Genomic DNA, 25744 nt, shown 5'->3' with positions numbered 1-25744 from the left:
GGAGAGAAAATATTTCTTCAATCAACGTGTAATTAAACTCTGGAATTTGTTCCTGGTGAATATGGTGAAAGCAGCTATCTTAACAGGGTTTAAAAAGGTTTGGATAATTTCCTGAAAGAGAAGACTGTAAGTCATTATTACGATTCCTTGTATAAGCAGCATAAATCTGTTTTACTACTTGGGATCTAGCTAGGTACTTGGGACCTGGGTTGGCCGCTGTTGGAAACAGGATACTGGGCTTGATGGGCATGCAATCTGTCCCAGTATGGCAGCTCTTATGTTCTTATGTATTGGTGGCTATCTAGATTTTTACAAAGTTTTGTAGTTGGATTTGAGAAGGGAGGGGTTTCGAGTGTGAACTAATTAAGGGATCTTGTATACCCATGTACACACTAACTATATAAGGCACACATGAAAAAAGTCAAAACCTCATGAATAAGGACTCGACTCGTACGCATTTACACCACATAGATATTTAAACGTCTCTATCATATCTCCCCTCTTCCGCCTTGCCTCTAAAGTATACATATCAAAATCTTTACATCTGTTCCTATACACTTTATGACGAAGACCACACACCATTTTAGTAGCCTTCCTCTGGACCGACTCCATCCTTTTTATATCTTTTTGAAGATGCGGTCTCCAGAATCTCCCTCCACTTCCAGGATAGCATACTCATTCTTTAGTTTAAGGGCAGGTAGAGTCACAGTACCAATCTTGCAGGGTTCCATAATCTCAGTCCAGCAAGATTGGTACTGTGACTCCACCCGCCCTTGAACTGAAGAACCGGTATCCTGCCCTGGAAGTGGAGGAGATGAGAGCATCCCAGGGAGATGAAGGACCAAAGCTTAAAATCTCTAAAATTGCTGGATCCATTACTACTAGGAGGCATAAGGTAGTGGTGGTTGGTGATTTCCTTCTGAGGAGTACAGAAGCATCCATCTGAAGACCAGACATGATATCCTGGGAAGTATGCTGTCTACCTGATGCTAAAATCCAAGATATTACAGAGAGACTGCCAAGACTCATCAAGCCTGACGAGTACATTTAAGAGACTAAGATCATTCTCCATATACTCGGCTTAGGAGGTTCATTATTGTCATGATATGTGAAAAACTAGCCCCCAGCTGATTTTTAACATTGTATTCTACCAAGAACCATATTCTCTTGCTATGAAGCTTCCATTTGGTTTGATTGGATGAAAAGTAACACATTACCTGTCTTGCTTGTACTGGTTTGGCCAAAGTAAACTAACCTGAATCTGTTCTGCTGGAACATGGATAATGTGAGATGGCCTGTCCCCATGGTGATGAATTCCATTGCTTTCCTGTTCATAGATGGCATCCCGCTCTGGCTGAGGAAGACCAAGGAACCTTCGGATCATTGAGAGATTCTCCCATAAAGTCCTATTTTCTGGTGAAGGATCTTCTTTCCAGCGTAGCAGCTCACACAGCCAACCCTGAGATCAATATAAAAAAAACGACAGGATTTGCTTAATATTCCCCCCATCATTTCTAATTGTAAATATTTTCACATATTTCTATCATAAAATATGAAAATGCAGCAGTTCCAATGAAACCCATTAGAAACCTCTTAAGAGAATGGATAATTTTCCTGATAACAATTGTAATCGGTTGATGATTCACACTGCAGTATCTTCAAAAGGGAACAAATTAACACATTTACACCCTCCCCCTTTTTTATAAAACCATACCGTGGTTTTTACTGCCGGCTATGATGGTAACAGCTCCGACGCTCATAGAATTCTTATGAGCATCAAAGCTTTTACCACTGCGGCCAGTGCTAAAAACCGTGCTATGGTTTTGTATGGGGGGGGGGGTCAAAACTTTAAGGGCTTCTTTTACTAAGCCGCGTTAGGGCATTAACACGTGGAATAGCACGCACTAAATTGCCGCGCGTGCTAGACACTAACGCCAGCATTGAGCTGGCGTTAGTTCTAGCCGCATAGCGCAGGTTTAGCGCGCGCTAAAATGCTGCGTGCGCTAAAAACTCTAACGCAGCTTAGTAAAAAGAGCCCTAAGGTGCCTAAGACTGGAGTCCCATAAAGAAAGATGTTATTTAGCATCAAAATCAATACAAAATTATTTTTACAAAATTTCATGGAATTGTCTTTCCAGTTTTTATTTTTTTTTTTTTAAATTAAACTAACATTTCTGTACCATGTAATGTAGGTGTACAGACATTTCATCATGTGGTAGTTTATCATTGCAATACTTCAGCATAAAATATGCGCTACTTACCTGGTGTGCGAAAAAATTAAAAAAAAAGTGTTGCCTCAGAGCCGGCTTTATTTTGTATAATAACTGGCTCCAAAAACGATGTATAACCTATCCACTAGAAAAAAAAATGCTACTCTATATTAATGCAATTCCAGCAAAATTTGCATCAGATACATGTTGTGTGTTTTCTAGTGTATATGCTATGTGTTTGGGAAATCTATTGTTGAGAATTTTGTGTTTTGAGAGCCATAAAAAGTCTAATGATCCTATGACACATATTTACCCTGTTAGTTTCACAACCTATGTTTTTATAAAACTGTACATCGCTTAGTTAACTGAATAAGCGATTTATCAAACATTAATAAAAACTTGAAACTTGGAGTTAAAAATTTATATATTACCCTGTTAGTTTCACAACCTATGTTTTTATAAAACTGTACATCCCTTAGTTAATTGAATAAGCGATTTATCAAATATTAATAAAAAATAATAATAAAAACTACCAGACTAGCGGATGATGCTGCATAACTTTAATTTTTTTTTTTATTGTGGACTATAGGTTGAACTGCTTTATTAAGAAATCACCACAATATGAACAAACATTACAAGATAAATAGCAGTAAGTAAATAACCAGTATAGCATAACAACATGCTTGTAACAAAAGAGTATAAAAATAAATGTACTACGTCTGTATTTTCATCATATAAATGACCAGTTTTTAGGTTCTAATGTTCGAATATTTCCAGACACGTCTTTAAGATCCCAGAGGCGTAGAAAGGAGTTTTTGGCATTGAGGCCAAGAGTCCTAGCCCTGGGAGCAAATCTTTTGTTGAAATTTCCTGTAAAATGTTTTGTTACCCATCAGAATAAGTTATCAATTTTTTGAACCTAAACAACTGTTAGGATTTATAGAATCAAAAGAGCAAGTAGTGCTCGTAGCTGAAAATGTATAACTTGTCATAAATGGCTGTAGTAACTGCAGATAAGTGATGCTTCCTAGGTTGAATAAGATTTTTTTCTTTTTCTTCTATTAATATTTTTCTAAAATCTCTCTCAATAAATATGGTGGACTAAATAGGTTGATTTAAAGAAATAACCTAAATCACTGAGTTAAGTGGAATTGGGTTTATACATTTTCTGTTAATAATCTTTGTAAATCTGTATACAAGTATTTGATTTGCTTGTTTGAAATTTGAAAAACTGAATAAATAAAAAGATAAAAATAAAAAAGTTATTCAATATAACAATTGGTCTAGACCAGGGATAGGCAATTCTGGTCCTCGAGAGCCACAGGCAGGTCAGGTTTTCAGGATGTCCACAATAATATGCTTGAGATAGATTTGCACCTCAAGGAGGCAGTGCATGCAAATCCATAATATACTGTATATTCATTGTGAATATCCTGAAAACATGACCTGCATGTGGCTCTCGAGGACCGGAATTGCCTACTCCTGGTCTAGACAACATAGGGAAGGGAAGAACTTTTTACATTCTACCTAATCAAAAGCCTTAAAGGGTGTTGAGAATTAGACGATGAGTTCTTGGAGATCAAGAAAATATGTATGTTGCTCAGATATACTTTTTCTTTTGCTGAGAGGATCTCACTGTCTCTCTAGCAGCATCAAAGCATGGAAACGATTATGCCAACCCCAATATGAAGGACGTATATCACTAACCCATACATTCAAAATTGATTTTTTTTTTACAAATCAATGCTGCCTTTTGAATAAACAAATGAGCACCTCTCTTTTAAATTCTCAAGGATTCATATTTATCCAACAGCCAACTAGCTAGTCAGAGATAGAGGAAGTGTTTGCTTTGTGATCTTTGCAAGGTAATGTATGATCAATTCCCCAAAATACTTTACTTTTGGGCAATCCCACAGTGCATAAAAAAAAGAGTTGGACTGGCCACCGCATTTTAAACATTATGGCATGTTTACCTTGCCTGAAGAATGCCTGCTATTGAGTAAAATAAACCTGAAACAGTACCCTTAATTGACATTGCAATAGTTCCACACTCTCTGAGAGTTCTGAGATCTTCATTAACTGATAAAAATCAAAGCATAGATAGTGCTATACTGAAGTTTGTGCTCCAGCGAGTGCACAATAATTCAAATTCTTTGCATGTAGATATTTGGTATAAATCAACACATAACTCAGAGATAGGTACCATTTCTCCCTTCAGTTGCTTAAAAAATTATTTTAAATGAGCATTACAGTGTAACAACAAACTGCCTTTATCCAGGGATTTAATATAATGTTGCAACTGGCAATAAGCCAGAATATCTCCGGGGTGTCGCTGCACCTGGCGTTTTATCTCTTCCAAAGTAAACATATTCCCATCAGGGTGCGATGCATGCTCCACCAGAGACACCCCTCCCCCATTATGCCACCATTTGTTAAGGACTATAAGGATATAGATACGCCTATAGGTATGCACCTGGAGATATGATTATTATTCACCTCCCATACTTTGAAAGATTGCATTCCAATAAAGATCAAATTTAGCATAGCTCCCCCCTCTTCTGGTTGGTTCCTGGATCAATTTCTTTATTTGCTCACTTAGTAAAATACAAGACAGTGTTGCATTGTTTTTCTCACCAACAACAGAGCAGTAGCAGTTTTATTTATAAAAAACTCAAAAAACTCTGATCAAATAAAAACAGCCTATAAAATTGGAAAACAAATCCAAACCACTTTATATAGTAGTCCGTATGCCCAACATGTTTGGACACATAGGGAGAAATTCTGTAAATGATGTCTAAAAAGATAGGCGCCTATCTCTGGTCAATCACATTTAGACGCCTATTATAGAATCACACCTGTAGGTCAGGGTTTTAAAGGCCTACATTAGAGGTGCCTAAAGTTTTTTAGAGAATTGTACCCCTAAGTTATTCTCCGCCCCTAAACATGCCTACATTGGAGTTAGTTGCTGTTAGGTGCCTATCTTTTATAGAATTGCACCTAGGAAGACAGGCATCTATCACCCAATTCATTTTTATTTTTTTCAATTATGAGCTAACTTGTCCCAATTGATAAGTCTGACTTCTGTGATAAATAAATTAATGGAAATGCTTTTAAAACAGAGAATAGTGAAGTATCTGGAATCCAGTGGATTATAGGACCTGAATCAATATGGTTCATCAAAGGCAGGTCTTCTCAGAAAAATCTGATCAATTTCATTGACTGGGTGACCAGAGAGTTGACTAGAGAGAGAGCCCTAGATGTGATGTATTTTAGATTTAAGAAAGTCTTTGACACTGTTCTACACAGGCAACTAATAAATAAGTTGAGAGACCTCGAGATAGGCCCCAAAGTAACAGACTGGATCAGGACTGGTTAAGTGGAAGGCGACAGAAGATAGTGGTAAATGGAAATTTCTCTGAGGAAAAGGATGTTACTAATGGTGTGTTGCAAGGTTTGGTTTTTGGGTCTGTTCTTTTTTTAACAGTTTTGTAAGCGATATTGCTGAAGGGCTGTCTGGTAAGAATTATCTTTTTGTAGACGATACCAAAATCTGCAATAGGGTACATACCTCTGATGATGTGGCGAACATGAGGAAGGATCTAGCGAAGCTTGAAGAATAGTCTAGAATTTCGCAGCTAAAATTTAATGCAAAAACCTGAGGGAACGATATACAGTTTAGGGGGTGAAGAACTTTTGTGCACTAAAGAGAAGTATGACTTGAGTGTGATAGTATGTGATGATCTTAAGGTGGACAGTTTGAAAAGTTGACGGTGAAAGGTAGAGGATTGCTTGGGTACACAGGAAGAGGTATGGCCAGTAGGAAAAAGGAGGTATTGAAGCCCCTGTATAAGACTTTGGTGAGACCTCATTTAGAATACTGTATACAATTCTGAAGACTGTGCCTTCAAAAAGATATAAACAGGATAGAGCCAGTCCAGAGAATGGCTGCTAAAATGGTTGGTGGTCTTTGTCACAAAGTGAATGGGGACAGACTTAAAGATCTCAATATGTACATTTTGGAGGAAAGGTGGGACAGGGGAGATATGATAGAGATGTTTAAATACTTAAATGGTATAAATGCACATGAGGTGAGTTTCTTTCAATTGAAAGAAAACTATGGAATGAGGGGGCATAGAATGAAGGTGAAAGGGGAGACTCAGAAATAACCTCAGAAAATACTTTTTCATGGAAAGGGTAGTGAATGCATGGAACGGCCTCCGTGTAGGTGGTGAAGACAAAAATATGTATCTGAATGCTTGGGACAAGTACGTTGGATCTGTATGGGAGAGGGATAGTAGATGTCATGGTTAGGCAGACTAATTAGGCCATATGGTCATTATCTGCCTTCATTTTTCTATATTTCTATGAGAAAAAAATAAGGTCAACATTCCTCAAATGTATTTGAATCCTTTTTGAGTCCTATTATTAATGGAACAGGAAACAAATTAACTCCTACCAGTCTCAAGACTCTTAGATTTAAGGAATACCAATCAGCATAATTCAGTGACTTATACACATGGCCTCAAAACAGGTCCTGTTAACAAAATGTTATTATTCTTATACATTGCCGGTAAGTCTGAAATTATTGAAGAGGTGAACATTCAGGTACAGTAGGTTTTTTTTATTTCTGTCCCTGAAGGTTCACAATCTGAGTTTGTACCAGAAGCAACGGAGATCTCCGTTAAGTGACTTACCCAAGATCACAAGGACCTGCAATGACACTCCTATTATCGTACACATCATAAGACTGCTTGTCATAATTATTATATTAATCAAATCAAACAAGAACCTAATAGACCTAGGCAGGAAGTTCTGCTTCACGCAACGAGTGGTGGACACCTGGAATGCTCTCCCAGAGGAGTTTATTGCGGAATCCACCGTTCTAGGATTTAAAAGCAAACTAGATGCACATCTCCTTACAAGAGGCATAGAGGGATATGGGTGACTAAAATTACGCCAGGTGTACACCTGGCTGGGCCTCCTCGTGTGCGGATCGCCGGACTTGATGGACTGAAGGTCTGATCTGGAGATGGCAGTTCTTATGTTCTTATATTGAATAGACTTTCAAATACCAATACCGTATCTTCTTATAGTCCTACTCTGACAGCTCAAGATTTGGCTGATTACTTTGTTTCAAAAATATCTTATTTGCATCATTCCTTTCTAATCTCACCTCCTCCAGTTTGCCCATCTCAAAATAATCTTTCTTCACCTTGTGAGTCTCTTGTTGAAATTTCTACTACTTGATCAAAATTTAATTTACCTTTCTTTACTACTCTAGAGAAGACAATCAGTGCTATGAAGAAAACAACTTGTCCTTTGGACCCAATACCATTGTCTTGGATTCTTGAAAATAAACATGGTCTGTCACTTTTAGCTATGAGTATGATTGTGAATAGCCAATCAAATGGAATTGTCCCTACAGACTGGAAAGCTGCTATTGTTTATCCCATCAATAAAAATCACACCTCGACTTGACACAGGCATCTAATTTCTGCCTTATCTCTCATCTTCCATTCATTTCTAAAGTTGTGAAGCATTTAGTATTCCTACAGCTCTCACAACATTCGGAATTTTCTAACATGCTCCACCCCTCACAGTCTAGTTTTAGAAAATTTCATTCAACTGAAACAATACTAGCTTCTTTGCTAAATGATTGTTACATATCTATAGATCAGGGAAAAGCTGTGTTGATAATATCTTTAGATTTTTCTACGGCCTTTGATCTAGAAAGTCATTCTCTTCCATTATCTCAAATCGTTGAGAATCTCTGGTACTGTACTTAGCTGGTTTGAATCATTCTTGTCAGATAGGACATTTAAAGTATCATTTTCTTCTTCATCATCATCTCTTTGTAAATTCCCTTGTGGAGTACCCCAGGGTTCCATTCTTTCTCCTTTATTTAATATTCTTCTAGGCCCCCTTGCTCTAAGGATTCAGGAACACCAAATTAAAAGTCATTTTTATGCTGATGATATTTTGTTAATGTTCCCTCAAATTGTGGTCAATCCTACTCGTAATTTAGGCCTGCTACAATTATGTCTTGACATGACTGATGAATGGGCTATGAAAAATAAATTAGTTTTGAATCCTTAAAAAAAACACTGGAATGTGGATTACGGGCTCTCCTAATTCCCCATCTGTTGCTCCCCTTCTGTGCTCTCAACCTATTCAATTGTTGAATACTATGAAAGAGTCCAATTAGATTCAGCATTGACATTTCATCTACAATTGATTTTGGTGATTAGATCCTGGTTTTTTTTTCTCACTATGTCAAATTCGATCTATTCATTCTTATATCGATAAATCTTGTGAGTCTCTCATTTATGCCTTGGTCACTTCCAAGCTAGTTTATTGCAAAATTGCATATACTGGGCTTCCATCGGTAGTTATAAAAAAATTACAAACAGTGCAAAATACTGCTATTAGAATTCTAACCAATGCCTGCAGATATGATCATGTGACTCCTTTTCTTAAAGAGTTCCACTGGCTCCCCATGAAATTCAGATTAATGCACAAGGCATGTGGGTCAACCTGATTATTTGGCAAAACTTCTGGTTCTGTACAGACCAGCTTGAAATCTATGGTCATCCGGTGCCTATCAACTGACTGCCTTCAGTTCATCTAGTTAGGTCAACCAGTAATTCTGCCTTTTTTGCTTCTGTTCCATCGTTATGGAAGTCCCTTCCCATCGAAATGCAATGTAAACTCTCTTACCCTAAGTTTAGAAATCTTTTGAAAACTTGCCTTTTTGACTTAGCATTTCCATAGATGCCCTAGTGAGGACTATAATGTTGCAGTTACTACTAGACCCGCAGTGGGTTTTTTTTCTTCTCCTGCTATCCTTTACTTATGAAAATGGCGTTGTTTTCCTATATAATTTTTTTAAAAAACCGCACTGATGTTAAAGCAAAGAGCGGTCTATAAATGATAATAAATAAACATTTGAACTGGGTTTCCTGTTCTCAGCCCAGGGCTCTATTGGGCTCCTTCTCCTCAGTTCTTTGCCATTCGGGATCTTCTGTGCTTATACTATCTTTAAAATTACATTATTGTGGTCTGCTCCTATAAGCTCCACTAAAGTCCTCTCTATGCATCCATTTAACTTCCAGTGAAGAAATGTTTTCTGAAGTTGCTCAAATATTTTCTTTCTAGAAGGTTCATATTGTGATTTGCCATGAAATAAGAATTTGCAGCCCATAAGGTGCACTGTAAATCGAGCATTCGGGTGGCCATACTGGAACAGGACGGCAATATATTTTATAAAGAATTGCTTCAATTATTCCAGCCATCAAGAGTTTATAAAAGTATTTAGATGGCTGATTTAGAGGGGCAAACCCTTTATTCAGTTTAGTATGAATTAGAACAAGTGTGTGTGGTGCTGCTGCATTAAATTCCACTACTGTCAGTGCTTAACCCTAGTGAACTCCTACGTACAGCTGAAACCCCCCCCCCCAACCTCACAAAACAAATGCATAGACATACATACAGAGCATTCCTACTGGGAAAAGATGCTGCGTGAAAACAAACAAATTGAAGGCTATTTACAAACATCTGTGATTGGCCATGTATCTTCCCCAGAGGAAACTCATGCAGTAGAAAAGGTCAAACTGGCCAACTGGACTGCCTGAAATAGCCCTTTCTGGAATGCAAATCCCTTTTAATTGGCAATTATATGCTGGGCAGAGCCTACAACTAGGCTCATTCTTTCATGATGCTTTAACCCTTCTACACTTGTTAAATTTTCATACATTTTTAAATTACATGAAAACATGGTAAGCTCATTGATATTCTTTGTGCAAAATGTGTCTAAAAAATAATTTGCACAAGAGACTTTGGTGATTACTTTGGCAGAGATAGAGAACAAAACCAGAGAACTTTGTAGAAAACGATTAAACTCCAGCTAGTCGTGGGGTTACATAAAAACCCGAACAAGTGCCTGGACTACTCCAGGGATCTGTACTGGTACTGATGCTTTTTAACATATTTATAAATGACAAGGAAATAAGAACAAGCGAGGTGATCAAATCTGCAGATGATATAAAATTATTCAAAGTTGTTAAATCACACGTGAATCGTGAAAAATTGCAGGATGACAAGACTGGGAGACTGAGCATCCAAATGGCAGATGACATTTAATGAGGGCACATAAAAAGTGATGCACATAGGAAAGAGTAACCAAAATTATTCCTAGGCTCATCATGGACAATATGTTGAAACTGTATGATAATTCTGAAGTGGTGGCCAAAAAATAAACAAAGTAAAAACAGAGTGCTAGGAATTAGAGAATAAATCAAAGATTATCATAATATCTCTTCCTTACTGCATCTTGAGTACTGTGTGCAATTCTGATTGCTGCTCCAAAATGATACAGCAGAATTAGAAAAGGTACCTGGAAGGCTACCCAAAATGATAAAGGAGATGAAACTCTTTTCATATGACGAAAAGCTAAAGAGGTTAAGGCTCTCCAGTTTGAAGAATATATATTTAACTGGAGTGTAACTTTTCAACACATTTACAAGGAAAATTAAGCTAATATATTCCTCCCAGCTGCAAAACCTCAAAGCAAAGTTTCAAAAAGGGATGGTTACCTCTTCTGGGTCTGCCTTGAAATATCAGCAAAAACCCTCATCTTAAAGTTCATAAAGGACTCCTCTCGGTAAAGAAAAATCATTTCAGGATACAATCATGGTCAGGCTGCAGTATAAGAAGTTACTCTTAAAGAAGCAGTCTGAACTCCCAGAGCATCATTTTCAATTGTCTGTTTTTAATTCAAATAATCAAAAACTTCTCCTGCTCCATCAGAAATTGGTTGCTCAGATGACTTGTTCACACAAAGTAAAATATATGTTGTAGACACTGGCAAATAGGACTGTTCTGGCACTTTCAGTATCTCAGAGAGATATTTCTTAAAGGTAAAAAGTCGAACTATCGAAGGTAACTGGGAAATTAATAAAGCATAGATTCCCCCACCCCTTTTACAAAACCGTAGCACGGTTTTTAGTGCTGTCCGTGGCGGTAACAGCTCCGACGCTCATATACAAGCGCCAGCACTGTTACTGCCGCGGCTGGCGCTATAAACTGTGCCCCCCAATTCCCTTCTACCCCCCCCCCCCCACATTCTCCAAATGCCCCCACCTTCCAGAGTTTAGCTAGAAAATCCTGGAGGGATGTGATGGGGTCAGAGCAGAAGCGATTCACTGTTGTTCCTGCTCCTTCCAGCCCCAGGTTCAAAATGGCACCAGTAAGTTACATGCATAAATGCTAGTCCCACTCATGCTCCTCCCTTATGAATGCCCCCTTGCACCTAGGCACTGAGCAAGGTGTATGCACCCTTTACAGAATAGTGCTGTGCGTGCACCTATCGCTTACCCTTGCAAGTATACTTGTACCCTCACAAGGGCTAGTATTGTCCAATACACAACTAGCACTTAAATTTAAATTTAGATGCCAAATTAAAGTATAAGGAGATAAAGGGGAAATTCCATAAATGGCATCTAAAAAAAGACAGGTGTCTATAATGTAGGCGGCCTATCACGGGTCAATCACGCTTAGACGCCTTTTATAGAATCGCACCCACTGGCGGATGGTTTGGATGTTTCAGCTACACTGGAATGCTCTGATTCTGAGGTTGTGGTTCTGTCCACTCTTCTTTTAACTTTAGCTTTGCCATCCGATAAGGAGAGACTTCTTAAGCTATATCCAAGTACAGAAAGAAATTGTTTCTTAATAAAGTTCAAATCTTCCACAGTATGATCAGAGAGATACAGAGAGGACAGTTTCTTTTATTTTGCCCAAGGGTTTTACAGCTGGGTGCTGCTCTCCTATTGAAATTTCCTTGTAAATGCGCTATTAAACACCATTTGGTGAAATATGTTTTCCTTGAATCTTTGCACCCTTCAACTTTTATTGCTGCTAAACAACTTTTAATGACGCCTCTAGTATTCTCCAATGTACAATGTTCCCTCGTGAATTCGCGGTTCGCGAACTCACTAATTCGCAGTATGCTCCGACCGCCTCTTCCTGTCCAAAACGTAAAGCTGTCTATTTAAAATGTAAAGCTAGCTATCCTCTTTACAACCTCTAATTTCTTATTGTGTCCTTCCCTCATTTATTGAATTACCTGTAAACCGTGCCGAGCTCTATCTTTATGGAGATGATGTGGTATACAAACTTAAGGTTTAGTTTAGTTTACTGAAGTCGGGCTACACCAATCAGGAGCTGTGTATTAAAGCAGTTCCTGATTGGTGTAGCCTTACTTTAGTAACAGGAAGAGGCGGTCGGAGTATGCCGCGAGTAATTTTCTGCATCCACTGGCACTCCAGCTGCCCTCTCCTGCCTTTCGAAATTCGCGGGGTTTCCTGGAATGGAACTCCCGCGAATTTCAGGGGAGTACTGGATAATCTTTCTGTGTGTATAAAGCCTGTTATGATTATTAATCCCGTATATTTTTGGGAAAGTAATTGATTTTTATTTTTCTTTTCTTGCTCCCTTTGTTTGTTGGAGGCCCTATATTATGGACTTGAGCAATTTTCAGTAGGTTGACTTTTCATTTTATATTTGTCCCGATTGATTTGTTTACTGATTGTTTTTCTGTAGAAGGTTTCGCTCAGTTAATAGTGTATAAAGGGCTCCTTTGCGTGCATAAATGCTCAAAAAAGTAGCACCTAATGGGGTCCTTTTACTAAAGTGCACTAGCCGATTTAGCGCATGCTAAATATTAGTGCACGCTAAATGCTAGCGCGTCTATTATATTCTATGGACACGTTAGTATTTAGCACGCACTAAATCAGCTGGCGCGCATTCGTAAAAGAAGGGGAATATGCGTAATTTCCCTATCGCTTCATAAAAGTGGTTAACAAACTCCATTCAATAAGAGCTGTTCTTTAAGGGCGCATCTATAGAATGCAGTACAAGGTGGGCAGCAGTGGCGTAGCGAGGGTGAGAGGCACCCAGGGTGTTGGCATGCCTCCCCGTATCTGCCCTTTTTTCCCCCATATCTCTAGTTGAAGTTGTTGTTCGCGGCGGTCAACAACGTCCTCCTCGTGACCCCGTCGGCTCTCCCTCTGATGTCACTTCCTGGAAGTGATGTCAGCGGGAGAGCCGATGGGGTCGCAAAGAGCACGTTGTTGACCGCCGCAAACAACTTCAACTAGAAGTATGGCGGAAAGGAAGGGGGGCACGCACGGGGAGGAATGGGAAGAGGCAGGGGTGGCGGAGAGATGCAGGCGCCTCCCCACCAACATGGTGCTCGGGGCAGACAGCCCCCTCGCCCCCTTACTACAGAGCCTGAGAGGGGCTCTCAGTTAAGTATATAAATTATGGAATACGGCATGTGTGGGGCAGGGGTTAGAGCTACAGCCTCAGAACCCTTAGGTTGCGGGTTTAAATCCCTCACTGCTCCCCGAGACCCTGGGCAAGTCACTTAATCCCCCATTGCCCCAGGTACACTAGATAGAGTTTGAGCCCACTGGGACAGATAGGGGAATATGATAAAGTACCTGAATGTAAACCACTTAAGATATAAGTGGTATATAAGTGATAAAATAAAATAAATAAATATGCACTCTTGCTGCATTTAGATGCAACAGTAAATATAAGGCACAGTGATACTGGGTTATGCTAGTATTCTATAACGGAATCCAAGATGCTGTTATAGATTAGGCTCCCACTGTGTACGCAGTGTTCTTCAACCTTTATATACCTATAGACCGGCAAAAATAAAATAATTATTTTGTGGACTGGCATCGGTCTGCGGACCGACGGTTGAAGAACACTGGGCTAAGTTGTGGGCCAGACCCCGCCCATCTCTACCCAATCTCCACCCCAGACCCCGCCCCCATAATAGTACTAATTGAAACACTATTTTTTCCATTCATTTTTCATAGATACACACAATATAATCTTATTAACAACACATAATGGTTAACCACAAAATTAAACTACACAAAGCACACTGACAGCAGATGTAAATTCTCAAACTTGACATAATTCATTCACTAAATTCAAAAATAAAATCATTCCCCCCACCTTTGTTGTCTCCCTCCCTCCATGCTATGCCTTAACTTCTGGCCTGCTCCTGCCTGGCCATTTTATGCCGCCCCCCGGTGTTATCTTCAGGCCGGCTTCCTCTTCCTCACTAATGAAGTGCACAAAGCTGCGGGCAGCGGCTCCTTGCACGTCCCGCGCCTCATCTGGAAGCCTTCCCTCTGATGTTGCAACGTCAGAGAGAAGGCTTCCGGTTCAGACTCAGAACACGCTTAGGAGCCACTGCCTGTGGCTTTGTGCACTGAATCAGTGAGGAAGAGGGAGCTGGCTCGAAGATAACTCTGCATCGATCGCACTGTGGACCTTTGGTTGGAGAATACTGTTTTGGGCCTGATGCAAGTGCCGGCCCTGTGGACCATAAGAAAATTTCTGTGGACCGGCACCGGTCCATGGACCGGTGGTTGAAGTATACTGCTCTAGCGTACCCACAATGAGGCATCCACGTAGAGAAAAAGGACCCCTTGTTAAACTGCTACAAAGAAAGTGTGCAATTTTTGTGCTTCTCTGTCCTATTTTTTTAAACCGTTAAGTACCTAAGAAAAGCTTAATGTTTGCTTATTAACCTCTACCCTGGAATAGCAGCTTAGAGAAATCATATATAGAATAAAACAATTTGCTAAACTATTAGGCTAAAGCCTGTCTAATTGAAATAAGAAATGACAAAAACATCACATAGAAACATGATAGAAAGGTTTCTATGTTTAAAATCAGTTTTTTTTCCCCCCAGAGGAAAGCTGGTAATGCAAAATTTGCTGAAATATACTTGTAAAGAGGTATATACAGAGAGCGATCCCACATATATATATGTGTATAAAATAGGCATTCTCAGGGATGAAGCTGGGCATAGTTTGGGGTTTGTATGAATAACCCGGGGGTGGAGAGGGGGCGTGTGTTTATATCTACTCTTGAGAAGGACTAAATACCTGGCTTGAACCATATGCAAATTTATGCCTATAAATGGAAAAACTTAATAATAAAGTTAAAAAAAATGATGTGTATAGATACACATGCAAGTTGCAATTTTACAAGGAATGTATATATGAGCCCTCTCTTCCTAAACATATGCTTTATACATATATACAGGCTGCATCCACTTATGTGGCTGGCTCTAAAATGGCATTCTAGAATGTCAAGGCCTATCTAGGTCAACTCATATCGATACAACACCAAAGAGCCTACCCCAGTTCTTTGTAGATCCATGAATCCTCCCTGCTAATTCCAGTCTGTCCTGAATTTGTGAAGATTTTGGCCTTTACCATCTCTATAGGGAAACATTTTTCAACTTTATTCTTATTTTAGTTTAACAGTGTAAGTTACAAGTACACCTTGCAGGAGAAAATAGGTCTACACAAAGAATAATAAAAAAAACCCCCACAACATTAGGTTAAAAAAATCAGACACCTCAGAAAGTAAACCGTGAAGATTCAAGATGCAGGAATTGAAAAATACCGAAATAAACGTTTGTCTAAAGAGTGTACGTCAATCTTTTTGTAGCCATGACACCAGCCAAATAAAACTGCATGACCTCCACTTCCCCCCCCCCCACACACAAGTTGTAGAATAATAATACACCAATGGAGAGCCCACATAAGTTGGGACTCCAAATGAATCTCTTGTGACTCTCATTTAGTACCCTGACCCACAGTTTGTGAAGCTCTGGTCTAAAGAATGGGGAAAAATGAAAAGAATAGAGCATACACATTATCATAACACAAGTTATGGGTTCCCTACACCAAGGATAATTACTTCCCTTGGCTGCGAACTAGCATCAAGAAACATTTTAAAATGTTTAGGCAAACAACAATAAAAAAAAGAACACAGGAATTCTTTTGAATGGTAAATCCACACGTAAAAATCATAATAGGAAGTTAATATCCAAGGCACTCATCTTTTTTCTCAACAACAAAAAATATTTATGCTTTTTCTATTAGGAAACCAGTATTTCTCCCCTACCCCCACCCCCACGCCCCTCCCACACACAGAAGAAACTTCTTTATAATGAAAATAAAATTTCAAAATCTAGTTTCAGTCATATTATAAGGCAAAAGTGGCTATTAAAATGGATCAAGAGTCCTCATGCTCCTACATTTTCAGCCTCAGAAATGCCCCATACATTTCCTGCCTCCTTTAAATAATATATATGCACCACCAGTGCCACTCTTTCCTTGGGTACTTTCAACACCTCAATCAGCTATCTCTAACATATTGTCAGGTGTAACTATGTGAAACATGGGGAAATCGAGGAAGTGGAGATAAAATCTTCTGATTACCAAGAACTTCTAATTTTCTAAGTGTTGCTATTTGATCTTTAACCATAACTATGGTACACTTCTGAAGATCTTTTACTTTACATGACAGTTCCTTTACTCTAGTTTCATAACCAGTTAACTGAGAATCTCACTGCTGAACTTTTATCTTCAAATCCTATGTCACTCCAACTAATAATTTTTTTTTCATAGAGCTAATGGCCAGCCACAGAGTCTCACAGAGAACCTATGCAAATCATAGGCAAAGTTCCTACCTCTTTCATGTTCCCTTTGAGTTATGAGATGCCATTCTAGAGGATTATCGCTGTCTGGCTTTAACGAGTTCTCCACCATCCACCATAGGGCCCAATACCAAAAATCTAGAATCTGGAAAATCTCCCTTCAGAAAGGAGGGGAGCGAGATCCAGTGCTTCATCCTTTGGCTTAAACCACCAACATAGTCTTGGTATTAGGCTAATTGTGGGCTGCATGGGAGGGATGTGCAGTTCAGAACTGAGTAATGCTGCCCAACTCAATCAATCAACCCTACATTACATTACATTAGTGACTTTTATTCCGCATTACCTTGCAGTTCAAGGCGTATTACAAAAGATGCTAACTGGACAATTCCAGAAGAGTTACATAGTTGAGCGGGTTATTTGGGGGGATTGAAATGCTTCCTGTGGAGTTAGTTTGTCTTAATGGATTTCTTGAATAGCAGGGTTTTTATTTCTTTTCTGAAAGTTTGTAGTCTGGTGTCGTGATCAGTAGATTGGATAGTTGGTGGTCAAATTTCACTGCCTGTACATTTTTTTGCGTTTGATGTGTTTGATTGGGGTGTGTGTGAATGGTGTCTGGGCTCTCCTTAGCCTGGTTGTGGCAGTTTGGATAATGCGGGTGGTCAAGTAGGCTGGGCTGACTCCATTCATTGCTTTAAATAGTAGACAGTAAAATTTGAATTGTATTCTTGCTTGTATTGGAAGCCAGTGTGAGTCGAGGTAAGTGGCGGTGATGTGGTCGTATTTCTTCAGTGAACAGATCAGACTCAGGGCTGTGTTTTGTACTGTTTGTAGTTGTTTTATCATGACTGTGAGGCAGGGGAGATAGAGGATGTTGCAGCAGTCTAGAAGTCCTAGGACTAGGGATTGGACCACGAGCTGGAATTGTTTTCTGTCGAAGAATTTTCCAATTTGCCTTAAGTTTCGCATGACCGCAAATGATTTCTGTATTGTTTTGTTGATTTGTGGTTGCATGGTACAGCTTCTGTCAATCATGACTCCCAGAAGTCTTAGGGTGGGTTGAATGGGGTATGTGATTGAGTTTATTACTAAGTTTGTAATGGTTGGGGTTTTGTTTTTTTTCGATAAGTATAAATTTTATTTTGTCTGGGTTCAGTTTTAGTTTGTATTCTTTCATCCATGTAGCCACTGTTTCTAGTGTTCTATGTAGTTTGTCTGTCATGGAGTGTGTTGGTTGGTCAAAAGGAAGGAGGAGGATGATGATGTTGTCTGCATAGCTAAAACAAGTTAAGCCTAATCTGTCTAGGCAGGTGCCAAGGGATGCAATGTAGAGATTGAAGAGTGCTGGGGATAAAGGTGACCCTTGGGGTACGCCGCAGGGGTTGGACCATGGTTCTGATTTTTCTTTGTTTGTCTTTACTCTGTAGGTCCTAGATTGTAGGAATCCTTGAAACCAAGTGTGCACCTTTCCTGTGATTCTTATTGTTTCTACTATTTATAGTAGAATATCATGGTCTACCAGGTCAAATGCTGTGGTAAGATCTAGTTATATAACCAACATTTTTTTGCTTGTGCTGAGGTGTTGTCTTGCTGTGTCCAGGAGGGACTCTAGTAGTGTCTCTGTACTGTAGTTGGTTCTGAAACCAGACTGTGTAGGGTGGAGTATGTTGTGGTTTTCTAGGTAGTTTGTAAGGTGTTTATCTATGAGACCTTCCATTATCTTGACATATAATAGTATATAGGCTATGGGTCTGTAGTTGGATGGTAGATCTGTTGCTACTTTTGGGTCTTTTATGATCGGGGTGATGATGATTTCACTGAGCTCTTGAGGGAAAAAGCCTTCTGTGAGCAAGGATTGTATCCATTGTATGAGGAGAGTTCAGAATTTTGGGCTGGAGGCTTTTAACAGGTATGGAGGAAAATGGTTGAGGTCATAGGCTGCATGGCTGTATTTTTTGTAGAGTCTGTACATGTCTGCGATACATTGAAGGAAGCTATCTAAGGTCACTTGTGTCAATGAGAAAAATTAACTTGGGTCTGGAAGATTGACTTGGGCATTAACTTCCTGCCTCCCATAGTAGAAACAGGAAAAAGGGACAAATAATCATACTTTTACAGGTTTTAAGTTGAGATTTTGCTACTTGAGCTGGAAAGGGTAAGACTTATATAGCAACTAACATTTGTTTAATGACGTTTACCCAACATGAAGACCTCTGGGTTAGATTTACTTCCCCACCCTCCTTGGTTTGTTCTGGTTTCTGTTCCTTCTGGTTCAATCCTCCTTCGGGTGTTGTAGATCCCACAGAGTCTTCCCTGGAGGTTGCCCAAACCAGGATCTCCATTTCCAAGCTTCCCGGTATTAAGTTGTCTGCCTCTGGGGAAAGTAATACCCCTTCTTCCGGGGTTTCCTGACCCCTGGGTGAGCTGGCCAACTATAGTGGAGGAGGCGGTGCTCTAACATCCAGGCTAAGGGTGGTGTCTGGCCCAAGAGGAGTCCCGTTGGTCTCACTCACACCGGGATCCTCAGCAGGCTAGTGTTTGGATTCGCAGCAGCAGCAGCTCCCTGCATCCTCCGAAGTTCTTCAATGTTGCTGAGGGACGGCAACTCGGAGCGCTGCGAGGCGCCAGCAGCGCTCCTGCCTCTCCTCTTTGGCATTGCATCGCGGAAACAGGTACGAACAGGCCGGGAACCGTAGTCTCCAGCCAAAAATCAAGTAACTAGAAGAGTTTCGATCGGCGGCGTGTACCTGATCACTTAGGCAGCGGCCATCTCGGATCTCTCTCCTGCGCCAAGTTTGATACATCTTCAGGTCTCCAGGGGGCTGCAGGAAGAATATTGTAGGAGCAAGGGCATTTCCCTGCACAGCAGCTATATTGGCAATAGCGAGAAGGGATGATTCAAACTGTAGGATATTGTCTTGTGTATACTGCTGCTTGCTCAACCCATTCCAGAAACAAGAAGTTATATCAGAGCTTGTAACTTCCTGTTTCTGGGACCAAATGAACCAGCAGCAGAATGTATGAGAGAATGTCCCCAAGCTTGCCTTCTGCTTGCTATTATTGTTGCAGCCACTGTGCACACTCTCAGGAAAAGAAGGCAGTCAGTGAACGAGGGGAAGGAGAAAGGGTGATACTTTTAGAAGGGGCAATGCAGGATGGGTGTGGAGAAATGAGCCACTGCTGAATGATATTGATGGTGTAAAGCAGAGCAAGATGGGTTGACACCAGATTGTGGGTAGAAAGAGATAGAGAGATGGTGCATTCAGTTTTGGTTTTAGACACAAGAACAACTTATATTTAATTGTGACTTATGTACTAACTTTTCCAGTTTTGTACTAATTTTTCCTTCCTGCAACTAATACTCAGCAGAGACTTATAACCTGAACAGCACCGTCCCCATGTGATTACCTTGGTGCCAAATTGGATCAAAGAAACATTTCTTAAGTTGGTCCCAAGTCTAACCCTTTTTAGTTTCAGATCAGGGTCTCTTGTTCTAAAATGTTGTTTTTATTTTCTAGTGGAAAATGAAAAGCTTCTTGCAAAATTTAAACATTTCAGATATCTAAATAGCTCAGTCATATTCTCCTCTCTCTTCTAGCCAGATAGAGGAAATGTCTCTGAGGGACAGTCAGGCCCTGCTCTATCATTAAAGTTTGGTCCCCCAGTAACAACATACTTTATTCCCATTCAAGGTCTCGCTGAAGTACCAGTTGGAGCTGTTGAAAGGAGCAATTCCATATGAGTAGATGAGGGCATTCTAAAAAGGAATGGATAAATGTGCCAGCGGTCTGTCCACATTTGGAACAATTAGCATCCCCCATAAGCAGATCTGAGCCCCCCGTTCTTTAGTGATGTAGGCCCTATGTAAAATTTTGAATTGGGTTTCATGCAGTGCTGCAGATTTCACAAACTCATACAATATACCAAATAATGCTACAAAGGAGTCCAGGGTATAATTGGTATGGAGATCTGTGTTCCATTTGGCTCGGAGCATATTGAGGAGCCCCGGGGAAGCAGAAGAGCGCACTATTCCATACCAAAAGGAAAGAGAATTCAGTGACACTGGAACATGGAAGAGATAGGTATCCAGCGGGCCCCCGTGCCAGGATTCCCTGTAAGTTTGGTGGAGGTGGGTACTGTAATGCCACGCTTATAAATAGGCATAAAACTGAGATTTGGGCAGCCCCCAGCGTTCTTTAAAGGTATCAAAGGTAAAAAATGCATGGGTATTGGACTCTATCATGTCAAAAAGGCAGTCTGCCCCCTTAGCTGCCCAGTCCCCAAACAGCCTGGGGGACCTCCCGGGTGCGAAGTCTGGATTACCATGAAGCTGTAAAAAGGGGGGACACCCGCGGGGAGCCAACCTGCGCCTGACGCCACCACCGCCAAGCCATACAGAAAAAGCGGAGAAAGTGGAGTTTTAAAAGCCAAATCACCACCCGGGCTCGAGGGGCTGTGTAATAAATTCAAGAAAGTAAAAGGTGCACACCATCCTGGGGGGGGGGGGGGGAGGAGGATCTTTCCACACCCGTTACACTCTCATGAATGAAGCGCAACAAAGCTGCTACATTATATGCCCGAAGATCCGGTAAACCCAAGGCCCCCTGTTTCTTGTCAAAAATCAATTTGGCATAACAGATCCTCGCAGATCTGTTCCACCAAAGATAGAGCGAAGCCGGCTCTCATCCTTCCGCAGAAGCCAAAGTGGTACAGTCTGTAGGGATATAGCAGTTTAGGCAACATTATCATTTTAATTAGAGCCACTCTGCCAAAAAGGGACAGCGAGAGGCCCCTCCAGGTGTGGCACAAACTCCTGATTTTATCTATCTGAGCCAGAATGTTACATTTGTAGATCACCCGTGGGTCCCAATGAAGATACACACCGAGATAACGCAGAGGCTTGCACACCGGAGGGATCTGCAATTGAGCATGCCAAGACTCCTATGAGAGACCAATGAGGGGTAGTAATTCAGCTTTTTCACAGTTAACCCGCAGGCCCGACAAGCCTCCAAAATCCTGAACCATCCGCAAGTTGATCGGTAGATGGAGCGGCGCCTGATCAAGAAACAGTAAAATGTCATCTGCAAATAGGGTAAGATGACACTCCCCGCCTCCCACCCGGGCTGGTACGAATCGCAATGGCTAGGGGCTCTATGGCCAACAGGAACAGTAGTGGGGAAAGGGGGCACCCCTGCCGAGTCCCTCGACAAAGGTCAAAGGATTCAGTCAGTCCCCCATTGATGATAAGTTTGGCCCGAGGGTTAGTGTATAGGCCCTGAACCCCCTGCACAAATGATCCAGTGATCCCATATTCCGGGAGTAGCCAAAAAGAAATATTGCCAGGATATGCTATAAAAAGCCTTTTCCATATCAAGGCTAGCTATCGCGGAAGTCCCCCCTTTGCCCCGATGCTCGTGAATGGTCGTCATAGCTTTAAGATTCATGGAGGCATAGTTTGAATTTCCTTTTGCCTAATGCCTGCATAAAGAGCATTAAAATACTGCAGTCTAATTGTTGAATAACAAGAGAGTGTACTAGTATATTTAAAGCCTCAGGAGTTTGCTCAAATTGGAGGTGCTCAAGCACCCAGAGAATAGCTCCTATGCGCGGACTAAGCACAGCAAGATCAATACGTAAACATGACAAATAATAGTTCCTGACTTTAAATAAGCCCAATATAACTTTTACCCTTAAGTGATGTTTTCACAGTCCTTGCAAATAAAAAGAGCTGTAACAAATTGTTGAAATATTAGTTTTAACAGGTCATTGCTGAGTTGTATTATCAGTTTATGTGCACTGTCATCTTTTTCCACTGACATACAGTAAAGGTGTCAGTAGGCTTCTAAAATATTGCTGAATGAAGTTCTTATGTGAGAGAAAATGACTTGTGTGAGACCCTGAGATAAGTACAAAGAACGCATGAGGCTAATGAAATAGGAAATGCTCAGTGCAATTAAAAAAAAAAAAAAAAGGTTTCACTAAGAGCGATTTGGCCAATAACGAACATTAACTTTGACAAAGGGAAGTAAAACAGAGAACAAATTGAAAATTAATTCTATTCATTCTGAAATTTAAAAAAAAATGTACAAAAAAAAGGGAACAGCCTAATCTTAAGGTGATATATCTCGACAGTAAATCTGACAAGCAGAATTACACTGAATATCAAAAAGGTACAATTTTACAATGTAAAATATAAACAAGTACCCACATGTAAATAAATTAGAAAAACTTTCAGGATGTTGCTACTCTTCAAACTGAGAAAGTTTAATTTGACACCTTCTGTTCTAAACCCTTTGTTCCATTCCACATCATGCCTTTAGCTGCTATCAGTCACAATGCACTCCCTATTACTTAAAATATTGGCAGGGGCCCCTGTAGAAGCTGAAAATGCCATGCAGATGAATTCTGAATATGCTCAAACCTGCTACATACAACACCAATCCTGTGAAGTTATGTATTGTAAACCTATAGTTATTGAGAACAAAGCCTCAAATCCATCTGCCACAAATGGAAATATTGGTAGGCACCGTGTAGTAACCAATGCCATCTGTAAATCTCTTACAACTGTAGGCAACTAAATGCCGAGGGAAAGGAAGTGAAAACTTGTTTTAAAGATAACTTAGAACCTCCTGACTTGATTCACCTATAAACGAACATTACACAACTAGCAGCCTTTGAAAGGAATAATTATGTGAAGGGTATATAAGATGTCCACAGTAAAAAGAAACAGCAAAATAAAAACATCTCCCGTTCTGATCTCAATAATGTAGATTATACAGATTACTAAGAAAACCTAAGCATCAAAGATAAGTAGATCCGATACTATCTAAGACGCCTCCTTAGTGATCTCATCCATTTTGTGCGAACAGCGAAAATTCTAACTGAACAGGGGCCTAAAACCTTTGAGATCTGAAAGTTTAGTAGCTTTTAATTCTAGTGCTCTTGTTACAATTAATTCACATTATTAAGCCTGTCAAAGGGTGCTTACACTGAAATTAATACTGTGTCTGTGCACAGACAGGATTACTGTACAATAGCTGCCACCTACTCTAAAGTAGGTTAATCCCTTTAGGTCAGTTGCAGTGTGAGAAGGCGTACTTTATAACTCTGGCACCCTGTAAAACGATGAGACTTAACCAGGCCCTTACCATGATGCACAATACTACAAGTTGGTTATTGCAAGGGATGACTCCAACAGCAGATAAGATTTCACCTCCTGCCTGTTTGGCTTACGAAGCACAAAGAGGAGATGTTTGTTATCACACTTATTGTAAGTTTGAAAATGAATAAAGAATTATAAAAAAAAAATAATAATAAAACTCACCAAGTAAAAAATAAAAAAATAGAGGACAGCATGTAGAATAGCATATGGTGGCTGCAATGAAAACCTCTACTGCACAGAATTTTCCAGAGTATCCAGCGCCATACGTAAAGAATATTAATTATATCAACATATTATTTGCATGTGCAGCCACATAATATTTACTGTAGCTATGCTCACAGTGATTAAAACTCCATGGCAGGGATCTAACTCCTACCACTTTTTTTGAACGCACATGGTAAATGTGTTTCCCATGTGCATGAAAACAAGAGCGATTTATAAAATTTTTTCCTTAATATCCGTGTGATCAGAAAATAATTATTAAATTATTTTTTAAAAATGCCTCAACATTTTAGATTTAAAACAGAAGGTAGCCTGAAAGTAGGCCTAAAATTATTTTCAGTATTTTCAAAAGCAGCTAACTTTCAAGTTGGCAACTTATCATCCAGCAGCTAAATTTTCCACACTTAAAAAAGATAAAATATCTTTAAATAAGTGCTACTTATGATGAAGACATTTTTTAATCTGCCCACAAAGATGCTAATATAAGACATACTTTTTACATTTAGAAGGCTGAAGGAACACAAGTGTAATTTCATATCTATGCTTGATAAGGAGGCGGGTATCATAATTCTCCAGTGCTACTATATTCACATTCAAATGAAAATCTCACAAAAAAGCAAAGCAGCTCTATCCACAAATCTACTGAACTTGAAACATGGAGCTACTCAAATGATTTGGAATTAATTGTACTCGGGGGTAATTTTAGAAGCTATTTCTCTGTATGAAACAGGGTTGTGTACATTATATACAAATAGGTGTTTAAAAAAATTGCTCAGGACATATGGGTGTCAAAGACAGTACTCTGTACTTGTAGACTATTGTGTACTTTTTTTTCATTAAATAATTTATAAAGATACAACATATCAAATCAAATGAAAAATACAAAAAATACAACCAGAAAAGCATAAAACAGAAAAAGTCATAGGGTGTCACAACATAACATGAATCCAAATTAAGCATAATACCGTACATTAATCATTAAGGGCTCCTTTTACAAAGGTGCGCTTGCGTTTTTAGCGCGCACTACCTGAAAAACTACTGCCTGCTCAAGAGGAGGCGGTAGCGGCTAGCGTGCGCAGCATTTTAGCGTGCGCTATTCCATGCGTTAAGGCCCTTACGCACCTTTGTACAAGGAGCTCTAAGTTTCAATAAGCATTCCTATAGGTGCCTAAATTTCTCTAAGGGTTCCTTTTATTAAGGTGTGCTAGCGTTTTTAGCGCATGCAGGATTTTAGCACGCGCTAAATCTGCGCTACGCTTCTAGAACTAATGCCAGCTCAATGCCGGTGTTAAGGTCTAGCGCGCATGGCAATTTTGCGCGCGCTATGCCATACGTTAAGGCCCTAACGCACCTTTGTACAAGGAACTCTAAATCACTACTGTGTACTTTTACCTGGAATAGGAGTAGGGTTTTCCATGGGCAAAGGTATGACTCCTTAGAAATACGAGTTAGCACATTAACTCTTATTATCCACTGAGGGCCTTACTTAGGCCTGTTTTCTACAAGGAACTTGCGCACATATCTGCCTTTATAAAATAACCATCTGGAAAATAGCTTCCACATGTACTTCTGCTCTCAAGTGTTAACAGGGGCAAAACATGAGCTCAGAGCACGCTT

At 39.9% G+C, this 25744-nt stretch overlaps 1 protein-coding gene across 3 annotated transcripts in view; it reads right to left on the bottom strand.

The window, feature by feature from the left end:
- SATB1 (SATB homeobox 1) overlaps positions 1 to 25744 on the bottom strand; it is a 265946-nt gene that overhangs the window by 18601 nt on the left and 221601 nt on the right. For all 3 annotated transcript variants that reach the window (XM_033930677.1, XM_033930676.1, XM_033930675.1), the window contains one exon: positions 1256 to 1459. In XM_033930677.1, coding sequence (XP_033786568.1) covers positions 1256 to 1459 — 204 coding nt within the window. The remainder of the gene's footprint in view (positions 1 to 1255; positions 1460 to 25744) is intronic.

This window comes from Geotrypetes seraphini, chromosome 2 (assembly GCF_902459505.1).
Source record: "Geotrypetes seraphini chromosome 2, aGeoSer1.1, whole genome shotgun sequence".
In the NCBI taxonomy this organism is placed as follows: Eukaryota; Metazoa; Chordata; class Amphibia; order Gymnophiona; family Dermophiidae; genus Geotrypetes; species Geotrypetes seraphini.
This window is presented reverse-complemented; position numbering and strand designations above follow the sequence as displayed.